This window comes from Zonotrichia albicollis, chromosome 10 (assembly GCF_047830755.1).
Source record: "Zonotrichia albicollis isolate bZonAlb1 chromosome 10, bZonAlb1.hap1, whole genome shotgun sequence".
NCBI lineage: Eukaryota > Metazoa > Chordata > Aves > Passeriformes > Passerellidae > Zonotrichia > Zonotrichia albicollis.
This window is the reverse complement of record NC_133828.1, coordinates 6920463-6934121: the sequence shown is the minus strand read 5'-3', so window position 1 is coordinate 6934121 and position 13659 is coordinate 6920463. Positions and strand designations below refer to the sequence as shown.

Sequence of the window (13659 nt, the reverse complement as noted above, 5' to 3'; positions counted from 1 at the left end):
AGGCAAGAGGTTAAACACTTATTACCCTCTGCTTCTGATACTACTGGAATTGCAAGCTATTTATTTGCTTCATTCTTACCTACTGCCAAAATAGAGTCACCCTGAGGAATTTAACAGTAGGGATTGAAGGGAATAAGAAGGTTTTAGATGGTTTGCATGACAGGTTCTGTGCAATGACAACACTGAGGCCACAAATGTCTGTCAGGGAAAGCCACATCAGAGAAGAAAGGGAATCAAAGGTACATTTAGGTTTTCACAAGGATCAAACACCAGCCCTTTTCAGTGACACTCAGTATCAAATTTTGACAAATGTCATCCACAGAGAACAGAACTGCTTAAAGAAAAAAAAAAAAATTGAAAGGGTTTGAGTTGGCTGTGAATTATGAAGAAAACATTTTCTCACTGATGGCAAGTAAGGATTTATTTCTGCTTCCAAGGTGGGGAGAACAAGATGCTTTGACCTTACTTTTCTGTTGTGGTCCTGAAGTCAGGGTTTTTCCTTTAAAAACACCTGGCAAGTTCCAGATGTTGAAACATGCAGTGCAGCAGAGCCAGAGCAGCTGCTGAACGGGGCACAGAGCTGGGCAGGGAAGGAGACACTTGCAGCAGATTCACCAACATGCCTGCCTGCCTGCCTGTCACTGTGACAAGCATCACTGAATGTCCAGTTCAGACCTAGCAGCATTCCACTGAAGGCCACATTAAATAAATTCAACTTTCTGCAGTAACTAGTAGGAGGAATTAAAACCAAGCCCCACATACCTCTTTGTGCTGCCGCCCACTGACTGCTTTTTACACAGCTCCTCTGCAGCATGAATGGGACTGCAGAATATCTGACCACTTTTTCTGACAATCCTCTGTTTCATTGCTGTTAGATGAGTCCATTCTTTCACAAACCTCAGGATCTGGCAGAGAACATGACAGTCAGCAGCAGGACAGGCTTTGCCACAGATTAATGCACTCTAGCCTGGCTGGAAACAGCTCCTACAACCAGAGATGGTGCTTTCATGTAACTCTTCACACCCCCCATCTGTGGAACCCTTCAGTAGCTGCTTCACACAACAGCTGGTTCAATCAGTCAGGTATCCCCCCCTACAAATTTAAATTCCAACCTTGCTGGAGAACTTACAGAAAGAATCAGTTTTATTCCTACATGATGGTTTTCTGTTTGGAAAATCAGATTTTAAGTTAAGCAGAAAATATTTCCCATCCAGTTTAAATCTGGATTTTCTTACTTGAGTACTTGTGTTTGCAGTGTCCTTCTCAAATCCCATTATGAATGAACAGAATATCTGTGGAGCTGTGCCTGACAGTGCACAGCTGTTCAAAGAAAACTGTTAGCAGACCAAAGGGACAGTGAGAGTGGAGGCCTGCTCAGGCCTGCAGCTCTGATACATCTAGAACATTCTTATTTAGAGTGTGCTCCATTTAATTCTGAACCTTTAAGAAGTTATTTTGTTGACTTATGAAAGTTAGTAACTAATCCTGTAAATGAGAAATGAAATGATGCCCGGTTAATTCCTTCTACTGCAGTGTGAACAGGAGGCACAATAATTTGCCAGAGTAACAGACTCCATAATTCATATTCACAGCAACATCTGTAAGATTGCTTTGATGAAACTGTGCCTATATCCCAAGGCTTGGCAGTATTCTGCATTTATTTTTGTAAAAGTAAGTAATCTTCTTCTGCATTAAATATTATATTTCTTTGCCAGTAGAACTTGTTCTTACCAATGCACAATTCTTTTTGTTCTGGAAAGCCTCTGGTAAATCTTCCCAGTTATCCAGCTGTATGTCCAGTGGAATGAAATTATGATTCAGTGGTTCACCATCCTGGACAAACAATCAGTTTTGTTTACAGATGCAATGTAGCACAATGTAGAGAAGTAATCTATTGCAAGTGAATTTTCCGCCCTTCCTACTAAATTTAGTCCCTCAAGGTCAAATTTTTCCAGAATTAACAATAAGGCACAGACATAACAGCAAAAATGCAAGGAAGATTATTCATATTAATCTACCTAAAAGTAACAAGGCTGAACATTTTAACTTTTAATAGATCTGATTTCTTCCTTGCAGATAGTTCAGACACACAAACTGCCTTATATTAAACTGAAATTACAATCCTCCTGACTGAATTCTAAGGGAAATGAATGATTGGAGATAGGAGAATGTCACTTCATTAAAATTTAAAATAAGAATTCTTGAACACTGTTCATCGTACTTTTAAATGTCTGAAGAAGTTCTCCACTTAATTTTTAAAGGAATAAGTTGTCCAGTGGGTACATCTAGCCAAGGAACTTATTGATGCCAAGGAACTTGTGCACAAGCATTTGAGAGGAGAAGCAGAATTCCCTGGGGTGTCAGCATTCAGCAGGTTTTGTGCAGTGTGTGGCACCATGAATCTCTAATCCCAGCAGAACCCAAAGCAGACAACTGCCCAAAACCCACCCAAAATGCATCTTTGTCTGAATAAACATGTGAAGCTAGGCAGCAGCATACACGTTAGGTACACATAACAAATTTGCAGACACAAGAGGACTTTTGGACTCTTTTTGACTTTTCCCAGCTGCACCAGCCTCACAGGAATGTCTTATCTCAAAGGCTTGCCCTCAGTTATCTGTGCTGCTTCAGTGACACCTGCACACACTGACTCACCCAGTGAACTGGAAGAAATCTTCCCACTGAACTTTCCTATCACTTGAAAGAAGAAATTGGCAAGTCCTGACCTCCCCTTGAATAATGACCTGGAAGATTCCCAGCTGCTGCTTTCTGTACCCAATTAATTAATAATAATGGGCTTTATTCAGGAAATTACTAACTTACACATAGCACCAATGCTGAGCTTTCTGAAGATTGGTGGCAATGTTTTATTTACTTAGTGTGTCAGGTTTACTGTAATTTTTTATTTTAATTTTGAATGTTATTCTATTCAAGTTATTTTGTGATAAAATACTAATAATAAAAAAGGAATTTTAAACAACTGTCACTGGAATTTCTATTCCAGGTGATTTAACACATTAGCCCAATTCAGTAAACCAAGAGAAGTGTTGGGAGTAATGTATCTAAGGAATTATTGCTTAATTCCATTAAGAAAAAGAACTAGAATGATAAACTACCTAATTTTTGAACATTTCAATTAATACAAAAATATTAATGCTTTTACAGCAAACATAACAAAGGAGAGCATAGAGAAACACTTCATAGAGCAACATTCTCCTCTGCAATTTTAAATAACAATACCCATGCATATTTCAGTTTTACCTTTGTATAGAGGTGGATTCTGTCAGTATTCCTGCTTGCACAGAACATAAGCCCATCATATACTTGGAATGTGTCTGATTTATCTACAACAGAAAAAATGTTGGCATTAAAGATCTTTATTCATTAATTCTACTCTGACATTAAAAATAATATTTAATATTTATCTAATTCCAGAACAATGTAAGGTGCAGAGCTCAAGCAGCAAATTCTGAAGGTATCTGTGTATTTTATTTTTCTGTTTCTCCTGGATGACCCATCATCTGTTTGCCTGTGTCTGTCCTGAGTTCCAGTACAACCATCCACCCTGCCAGCTGAAGTCAGTCAGCTCTGGTTTGCTCCAGGAGCTGTGTGGAAAGGTTGGGCTTATCCAGCATCCAAATTCAACAGATGGGCCAGGCCAGAATGAGAAAGTCCCATGCTGGTGTTTGTATTTCTGTGTTTCAGAGGTGTAGATTTTTATTTAAAAGCTATTTTTCATGCCACAGGCATTTAATCCAGTTTCACAATGGGACAGAACTGTTCTTTCAGAGTCCCACTTTACCTTCTCCACATTCTTTTTCACTTTCTTCCTTTTCAGTGCCAACAGTTTCCTGTTCTCTGATTTCCAGAGATTTGTGGGCCCCCAGTTCCTCCAGATTTCCTCTTCTGCCCTCAGCACTGCCCTCTGCTCTCTCTCCATCTCTCCTGGGCTCCTCTTCCTCAGTCTGGCTCCTGGGAGCTTCACCATTTCTCTCACCTAAAGACAAAGAAAGAAGCAAAGCTGGGATTTTTGTTACCTGGCAGGTACCCAATACCACACCCGAGACAGGAACACATCTATGAAATACAAAGAAATGGCATTGCATTCTCTAATATTATTATGCTGCAACCACAGGAAGTTAGAGCTAGCTTTAATGGTAGGAGAACAAACACATGGAACAAAGCTTTTAATTTTTGTAATCCTGAGTGCCCAGATTAATGTAAAAATATATATGAAATAAACAATGCAGTCAGCAATTCTATATTATATACAGTTACTGTACACCATAAACACACAAAGTAGTTTCCCAAGGCATTGATTTATAGCTGTGAAATTCAGAAGTTTCTTGTCCTTATTTGAACAAGTCCAGAGATTTAAACAAATAAAAAAGGAAGCAAAAAGAACTTTACCCGTGGCTTTGCAACTGAAATGACAAATACTGGCATATATGTACAAAAAGGTTTCATTAATTTTCCAGATAGCTTAAATAAATTTAGTAAAAGAAATCTACTGTGAGCTGGTGGAGAAAGAGAAGCCATATTTTCTGGATAATGTCTCTCATGACAAATACACAATGCTCAAGTTAATAAAACTCTACCACCCCACTGCTTAGTTTTGAAAGGTGAAGAAAAGTATTGCTGTTTAATTGTATTCAGAATAACCATAAACCTCAAGGAAGATGAGAGGGGCATTTGCTGCAAACAAAACAAAGGATAAATTCTTCCTTATGGAATTTATAACCTGTTAACATTTTATGGGTATTTTTCACTTGTTTCAAGTTAGACTCACATAAAAGATCCCTGGGGAAAGCAAGACTAAGGAGTATCATATTTTCCTGGACTTCTGTGTAGCCACAGGTTTAAAGAAATTGTATTTATTGAGCCTGATCACAACTGAAATGCAAACTGCACCTTTCCCTCTGCAGCACCTCCTACTCACCTGTCGCTGAAGGACACGAGAGAACACAAGCACACCACCACTCAAGGTGAAGGGAAAAAAGGGAAGTTTTATTCTCTGACTCCAATATTTATAGTTTTACAAAAGTGACAGTGGATTGGAAGGTGACATTGACACCTCTGCAATGACACTGGTCAAACCAACAGTCCATCAACTCTCTCCTCCTCCATAAAGGAATGAAAAACAATGAGTTATTTACAGAAAGTGTGTGAGAAAATTCCCTACAAGAATGTCAACATCAGAAGGCTTAGAAAATCTTAAAAAACCAGGGTGACACTCACCATGCCTGCTCTGGGGGCAATGGCACATCTCACAGTAAGGCAGCAGAGCATTGTTAGTGTAAGTGCAGGCACTGCAGTGCCAAACTTCATCTAAATCTGGACTTTCACTTGAACAGTTTTTTTCTGGAAACAAAGGAGGCTTTTTTCCATTCAGAGGTGTTTTCTTTTTATTACTGGAGCTGACTGGGGTTGATCCACTTATGCTCTTTGCTCTTTTGGCTTCATGTTCACAAGTATCTTCATCACAAACTGCCTGCACCTCGCTTATCCTTGTGGAATCCAGATTCTCATTGCTCTTCTCTGCACCCTCTTCTTTAGTGCCTGCAGAAGGTTCTGAATCATTGCATAACAATTCATCACCAGAAAATCTTTTGCGTTTCTTCTCCATGGAGGATTTGGGAGAAAAGAAGGAACGGATGTCGTGCTGTCTGTCCTTTTCAAACTGGGGAGAGGAAAGGAACAGGAATCACAGATTCATTTAGGTTGGAAAAGACCTCTAAACCCCACTTGTGGCTGCATCAGAAACTGTTAAACAAAAGATATCTGTAACAAAAGATAACTTCAAGAACAAACAGTGAGCTGAAAAAGCAATTCAACATTCCTCTCCTGATTCCAGAAATGTATTTTCAGTATTCTCCTGGAAATTCTGAAAGGGCATTACCAGAAAACAGATACACAGAACTGATAAGCTGTGTGCTTTTTATGAAGATGTTCATTACAAGGAAAGGTTTTCAAACACTGTTTTAAGTATTAGCCCAATTAATTCAGCACAGTTAGCAAAGATGTGATTTGAACAGAAATTACTTGGTCTTATCTGACTCTGAGGGTGGCTCAGTCACCTAAACATGACATAAGGACCCATCAGAAGATGTAGATGACATTTATTCCCCATACAGCACTTTTCCCAACTTCACCTAAGTTTTTAAATGGAATTTACATTACTTTTTTCTATTTTTTTGATGTTTCTCCATTAGTAATGTCTGAAGTGCACAGAAAGCTGAAGCAAATGGCTGCTACAATTTTTTTAAAATTAAAGGAAACAGGAAAAACAAAGTTTCAAGTCTTACATGTGTAAATAAAAGTTCATTTGGGGGATCTTCTAGATTTTCATTTGGGGTCCAGGTTTCAGCAAAACTCAAAAAATCCCATTTCTCCTTATCCCCTTCTTCAGCCTGCATTTTCTCTTTCTTGCCATTCAAGGTGCTGCCTGTGACTTTGGCCTGCAGGAACACAATAATGGTAACTGCTGAATTTAGCAGACTGCAACCAGTGAAGCTGAACACAAAATTTATTTTATTATACAAGATAAAAGAGAATTTATACCCTCTAACAGCCTTAACATGTTTTGCTTGTCATGTGGAGACAAATACAGGCAGAATTATTTAGTGACAGAACACGTAAGGTAAATTGATGTTGCATTACTGAGCCCACCTCAGGAGGAGGAGATTGATAATGCACCAGGCAGGATGAGCTTTAAGGACCTTTCCAACCTAAACCCTAACAACAATTGGGTGATACTTGTGGAAAATGGCAACCAAAGAAAAGATTAGTGTAATCTTGGATTTACTGAAAAAGAATTACCTGAGAATGCCTCTTCCTCTCAGAAAGGAAGCTTAGTTTAGGCATAACATTCATTCAATTAAAATAAAACAATGCACAACAAATTCTAGTTGATATGAGTGAGCAGAATGCCTGAATGCCTGAAAATTATAGACTGAGAAACAACAGCAATAAAGAGCTGGAAGATAAAACAACCATCTCCTGTGGATATCAACCATCCCATTCCCCTTGGCAAAGACTCGTTATCTTTGCATTCTGAATGAAGAGCAAAAAGCTAGAAGAGACTAAATCAGAACAAACACAGACATTTTGATGATCAGCCAGTGTAGGTGTATCACTGTCTTAGAGTGTTCCAGACAAACAAGACTGTTGTGGCACTGGGGTGCAGCCCCAGGGCAGTGAGCTCTGCCCCCTTGGCCCCATGGCACTGTGTGCTTTATACAAACATCCTGCTTATGACATAAAACTGATTAAAGACATTTAATGCTTTTTATACTCTGCCCTGTAAGCCACAGAAGAACACCAGTGTCACTAAAAAAGATCTCAGATTGTTTTCCAAGCACACGCACCTTGCGGTTGAGCATGGCCCACATGAAGGTGTCCATGGTTCCCTTGGCAATCAGGAAGTGAATGTTCACCGAGCTGCACTGCCCAATGCGGTGTGCTCTGTCTTCTGCCTGCTTAATGTGGCCTGGATCCCAGTACAACTCAGCAAACACAACGTGACTGGCAGCAGTGAATGTTAAACCCTAAGCAGAATAAGTAAATGCACTCTTTAAAAAAAAAGATACCACACACAAAAACTGATTATCTTTAGCTTTAACAAGCTACAGGTTGTACAGCACATCTTTGTATGGAAGTAAGAGGTGGTCCTCAACAGCAGATGGGTTTATTTTACTGATTCCTCCTTGTGCCTCAGATTCAAAAAATATTTCAATATTGTGCAAAGACTGCGCGTTGCTTTTCATTATGGAATAACATCAATTTCTTATTAATCTAGTGCTTTTAGAGAAACAGAGTTCTTCTAATTATTCAAGAATGAGATACTGCTGCTTATCATCATTTAGCTCAAACAAATTCAATAGAAGCTTAGAACAGTTAACATGATATGTGCAAAGAAATGAACACAGGGTCTACAAAGGACAAATTGCACAAAGATAAACTGCCTTCAGTAAACCACTTCAGTCATCAATGATTTCAGTAGGATATTCTTCAAGTGTATTAGTTCTCATATTTTCTGCTCTGCCCTACCTGACCGGCTGCCTGAATACTCAAAATAGCAACGCGGGTCTGGGGGTCCTTCTGGAACTGATGGACGAGGTGGATCCTCTCTGCAGAGGGAACACTCCCATCGATGCGGATGTAGCGAGCCTGTGACATCACAACAGACACTAAATGACATCATCAGTGCCTGTTTCAGAGCCAATCCCTCCTGTCCCCCAGTAAAAACAGGAAAAGGACTGTACTATTCCTGTCACAGGGATCAGGATACACTGGCACTCTTTTGCCCTTTGATTTGAAATTAACTCTCTCTGTAGAGAAATGAAGACTTTGTATTCTCTGTTGGCAAAAGTAGAAGATACAATGAACATGGGATCTTAAAATGGAATATTTCACAGACTTACCCTGACACCATTTTTTAAAAATTCCAAACAGTTAAAAAGAATAAAAACACAAAATAACAAAGTTAGCCACCATTCCCAAGCAATAGTTAAGAGTTCATGATCAAAATAAGGTGAAAGCTGTTTGCAAACATTTCTACTGCTTTGAATTAAACATTCAGGTGAGATGATAGTGTGTAGTTAAAACCCTCAAAAATAGACCGAAGCATAATGATTGAAAAAATCTGGAAAACAATTGCCTACAGCATTGATTTAATAGTAATAATAATAATAATAATACCAGATACAAGTGTGTTTACATAATCCTGAAACACAAAGCAGTTCTTCAGAACCACATGATCCCTTTCTATCCAGTGGCACTGATCTAAAGTCCTTCCACTGCTGCACTCGTGTGCAGTTCTGCTGAATTCAAGCCCAGCCATGTGTGCAAGTGCAGGTGAATTTGTGGGCACATTTGTGAAGGCTTTACCTTGCTCTCTATCACTGCCTCTGTGCAGGCCTGCAGCATGCTCAGGTGATGGGCAAAGACCAGGAACTTCAGTTTGTCATTTTCAAGCATCATTTTGATGTAATCCTTGACTGCTCCTGCCTGCAGTGAGTGTTATCATTAGTGAGACACACAAAAAGTTCAAAAAGACATTGTTTATTTTCACATCTTTCAATTCCTTGTAACATGAAAAGGTAAATTTCCATATCTTTTGTTATCTTTGTAATACTTTATCAAACACTGACATTGCTAAGAAACAAATAATTCAGATTAATTTTGTTTTAAAAAAATATCACAACTTGATGTCTTTGAGAAACCTTACTCCTTCAGAGAGAGAAAAACCACACATTTATCCTCAAAAGATTATATAATTACACGGCACTTCTTCCACATTAAGATGTAGATAAACACCCTTTTAATTCAGACATCATTATCTGATGTTCTAATCCATATTTGAGAAAAACAAACATATTTCAAATAGACAAGATAATATTTAATCAGAACTTCTGTATCCACACACACAAAGCCATATATCAAAACTGAAAGAATAAATCTGATATGTTCACGATACCATAATCATAAAATATTGCTCTCTTTAAGCATTCATAGAACTCTTTTGTGTCAAATGTAATTTTCAGTATCTTTTGCAAAAGCCATTAAAGCAATGATGACAGTTAATAACAAAATTTATCAGTGATCAACAGTTAATGCAATACACATTGCACTGCTCTTCAGATTTCTTTTTTCACTGTAATGGGGTTCTGCCTATTCCATTCTTATTCCATACAGGGAAAAAGAGAGTGTTTCTCCATGTCATGATTATAAAACAAACCAAATAACCTCATCTCGTATTCTGGCCAATAAACCCAATTTTATGAGGTTAAAAACACACAAACACACACTGGATAATTTAGGGAGATTAAGGAAAGACTTGCAGCTCACCTTGGCAATGGCTGTCTCCTTATACATGCGTGTGATCAGACTCATGACTTCAGAAAAGTTGCTTTCAGTGGCATCTGACCTCAAACTTCTCATTAATTTCTCCCACTCTGCAAAAGTGGCATTCAGACTCTAATTGGCAGGAGAGACCAGTGGTTAGACACAGAGTACAAAGTACAGGCTTGTTTTAAATGTGAAATGTTTAGGAACTTTGGAGAACTCTACCAAAATTGGTTAAAAGTAAATGTGGGATTCAAAATCTATGGGAAAAGAAGACAGAAAAGAAGATTGTACTAGAATTAGAAAAAAAAAATTATCATTTTATCAAATGATATATATATAATTATCAATGATATATTTTTAATTATCAGATTATCAGTATTAGTGTTCTTTGTGTTATATTTTAAAACAGTAACAGAGATACTCTGCTTTATACTCACACAATCCTTATAACTACATATAGTACACATGCATACATAAAAATACATATTCATACATAGATATTTCCATTTATTAACAAATGTATTTGTAACAAAAGTGGAAATTTTACCTTTGCTGCAGCTTGTGGGAGGTCAAATGGAATACGCTGCCTGACTTTGGGAGGCAGCTGAGTTAGGACATCATTCTTCAATCTTCTGATCATTATTTCACTTAAAAGTTGATGTAATTCCTCTAAGTTTGAAGCTCCTCTACAATCCCATTGCCTTCTTTTACCAAAAAACCTGGAAATGATAAATCAGTACAGAGTGGAAACATGAGATCTTCCAAATTCAATAGAATTCTTTGGTACATAATCAATTTTAAAGGACACTGTTGGATACTAAAGTGTGCTTCAACTTCTCAGCAGCCACCACTGCCTGCAGGAGTCACTGCCCATCACCTGCCCACCACCCTCTGTCTGTTCCCAGCTTCCCACACTTCACTGTCCACAGGAAACAGAAGGTTCAGGTTTCATTTTGGAACTCCTGTTTCAATGGACTAATGAGAAGAATACACCACCATGAGAATAACCTTTATTGTATTACACACAGGAAAGCCATCATGAAAACTGCAAATATCACCATTAATATTCCTTTTTTCCCTCCCTAGGAATTCCTTCTTAGTTACTGTCAGAGACAGGATTTAAAGCTTAAGCTCTCATCTTTAAAAGTTCAATAGAGGAAGAAGATCTAACATTAGGAAGCTAAAGGCTGAAAAGAGAACAAATTTATTAACTCAATCTTCCTTATTCTTTCTTTGCTTTGCTGTTTTTGAGGAAGTGTTGCAGCAGGAACAACAGCTTTTCTCTGTCAGCATCACCAGGAGACAATAAAATAATGAACATGACAGATTTGGACAAAAGCCCAGGTAGCATTTTCCAGAGCTAGAAGAGTGTGTTAAAAGCATGTAATTTTAATAAAAAGACAAACAAACAGCCAAAAACCCCCCAAAATAATTTAGAGATTTTCAAGCCTTATTAACTTTACCAACAGTGTTCTAATTAGCTGAATTAGCTGAATAGAATCATTTGGGAAAGGGGCTGAGGGAGTCACTTCTGCACTGAAGTGGCAATGGCACAGATGGAGACAGCAACATCTTTTGCTCATATCCCTTCCTTGGTCTATTTATATATCTGTCCTTATAAAGGTTTCCTTCCTCCACCCTCAGCATCAGGGATAAGACAGAAATGGCAGGCTAAACCTCACAGAAATAGTTTGGAGTTCATCTTTAAAACAGGTGTCTATGGATACCTAAGGAAAAACCACCCAAATTTTCACAGGAAGTGCTGCAAAAAATAATCCTATCAAGTTTATTACCACAGGATGTTTTGTTCAGGCCAAGTCATGAAGAAAAAGTTATTCACTGAAAGCTTGCCAAACCCTGAACTTGATTTTTATTACATTTATGGTATTCCAAAAATAAGATAATCATCTATGATTGAGTAGCTAACCATGCTGTACCCACGCACACTTGTGGTGTGAAAATTACAGATGCATTCAGTCAAAACACTGTGGAAAAAATAGCATTTCTCTGTCTGAAAATTAGACAGTGATCTTCCATGTTATTTGAAGTTAAATACTGATAAAGTGCATATGATGAAGGGAGGAAAACAAGTTTTATGAAAATGAAACCACGTAATTATTATTGTAAAAATTAAATCTAAATGCTAGCCAATTTAGCTGACAAAAATCTGTTATTCTGAATACATGCAAAGTTGTAGATATGAAATTTTTAGCTGAGACAGTCAGCCTGTGAAATACAGAGACAAGTACTGGACTTTTTTCCCCACCCAAATGTGGTGAGGTCACAAAGAACCTGGATCCCATAATAGAGATATAAATTATTACATGACCATGAGCTTAAGACTGAGAGTCAAAAACTCCAGTTCTGAAGGTGAAACCTCCACAGCTCCTATTAACAGTAAATGTATAAACAATTTTACTTAACAGAATGCTTCAACTTTATTTCAAACTTTAACAGCATTAATTAATTAATGTCATCAGTGTCCTCCTTTTCCCAATGCTCTTTGATGGAGGAGATGGTTGCTGATCCTGGGTTTCAAAGCAAGATGGTGTGATAGAGCAGCAGAGTGCCACCTACTGATTCTCTCACTTGGCATGACAAGAAAAATCAAAGATGCTTATAAAAATGTAAATAAGAATGTAAATAAGCAAGGGCAGTAATACCTGACACGAGCATCACAGTATTTTTTAGCATATTCATTCCAAGTTCCAAACCTTCCTGGAAACAGTGCCTCAATCTGCATGAAGAGCTGTATAAAAAATAAAACAACAGTGAAAAATGTAAAATTGCCTGTGAATGGAAGACTAATCAGAAATAATCAATGCATGGCTCTTGTGCTAAGTTGACATGTAATATTTGCACAAAACCCACACAGCTTGGCCTGCATGCAAAAGAAATTCCACAGGATTGGAGGCTTCAGAGAGGACAGTTGTGGGAAGGCCTGAAAGAACAGAGCACTCAGAGCACTGTAACAGCACTGACAGCCTGGAAAAGATCCCCATTCAACAAGAAAACATGGATGAGATGAAGTTATTCCTTAAATATAGTTTTCATCATTTGCCAGGTGCATGGGCTTCTGCAAAGCTTCAGTGCAGGTATTGCATGAGTGGCTGCTTCCTCAAATATGTGAAAAACCTACTCAATTCTTAAGTTTTACTTCAAAAAAATGGACAATATCACTGCAGACCAGAAATTCCACTTTTTTTTCCCCTCCTGAAAAGCAGGAGGCAAATACCAGTTTAGATGACCTTAACCAGGAGGAATTCTGCTTTACAAGCTGTTACACTGTCAAAGCTTCCTGGCTTCTGAGATAATTTTCTATCCATTTAAAGACTTTATACAAAGATTCTGCTTATGACATAAAACTGATTAAAGACATCTAATGCTTTTTATACTCTGCCTTGTAAGCCACTGAAGAACATCAGTATCACTAAAAAATATCTCAAATTGTTTTCCATTTGCTCATGAATTTTGATCCCATTGCTGTGGTCAAGGACAGGGTGCATGGAATTTCCTTTCAAGACCTTTAACAATGATACTGTTCTCAGTATCCATGTACTGGATAAAGGCAGAACACCTTCTAACTTCAGTTCTTCATCCAGGGCTGGTTGCAATGTCATTGTACAGGAAATTTTAGTAATTATCCACACTCACAAACATAAATATTCATATTAAATTTTTATCTAAGTACTCATAATATACCAAGCTCTTTTTCCATACCACAAATACCTACCTCAAGTTATGAACTCTTTGAACAAATTAAATTCATAAAGGGTCTTGGCATAAGTTCTATTTACACAGTAAGGAATT

The 13659-nt window shown here is 37.9% G+C and overlaps 1 protein-coding gene across 5 annotated transcripts in view; it reads right to left on the bottom strand.

Moving 5' to 3' along the window:
* The window catches only part of ZRANB3 (zinc finger RANBP2-type containing 3), a 44878-nt gene that overhangs the window by 7341 nt on the left and 23878 nt on the right, over positions 1-13659 (bottom strand). For all 5 annotated transcript variants that reach the window (XM_074547910.1, XM_074547909.1, XM_005487904.4 and 2 more), the window contains 12 exons: positions 12513-12598; positions 10397-10568; positions 9850-9978; positions 8890-9009; positions 8050-8169; positions 7368-7547; positions 6306-6458; positions 5239-5680; positions 3803-3997; positions 3262-3344; positions 1732-1833; positions 763-905 (listed from right to left, as the gene is read on the bottom strand). In XM_074547910.1, coding sequence (XP_074404011.1) covers positions 763-905; positions 1732-1833; positions 3262-3344; positions 3803-3997; positions 5239-5680; positions 6306-6458; positions 7368-7547; positions 8050-8169; positions 8890-9009; positions 9850-9978; positions 10397-10568; positions 12513-12598 — 1925 coding nt within the window. The remainder of the gene's footprint in view (positions 1-762; positions 906-1731; positions 1834-3261; positions 3345-3802; positions 3998-5238; positions 5681-6305; positions 6459-7367; positions 7548-8049; positions 8170-8889; positions 9010-9849; positions 9979-10396; positions 10569-12512; positions 12599-13659) is intronic.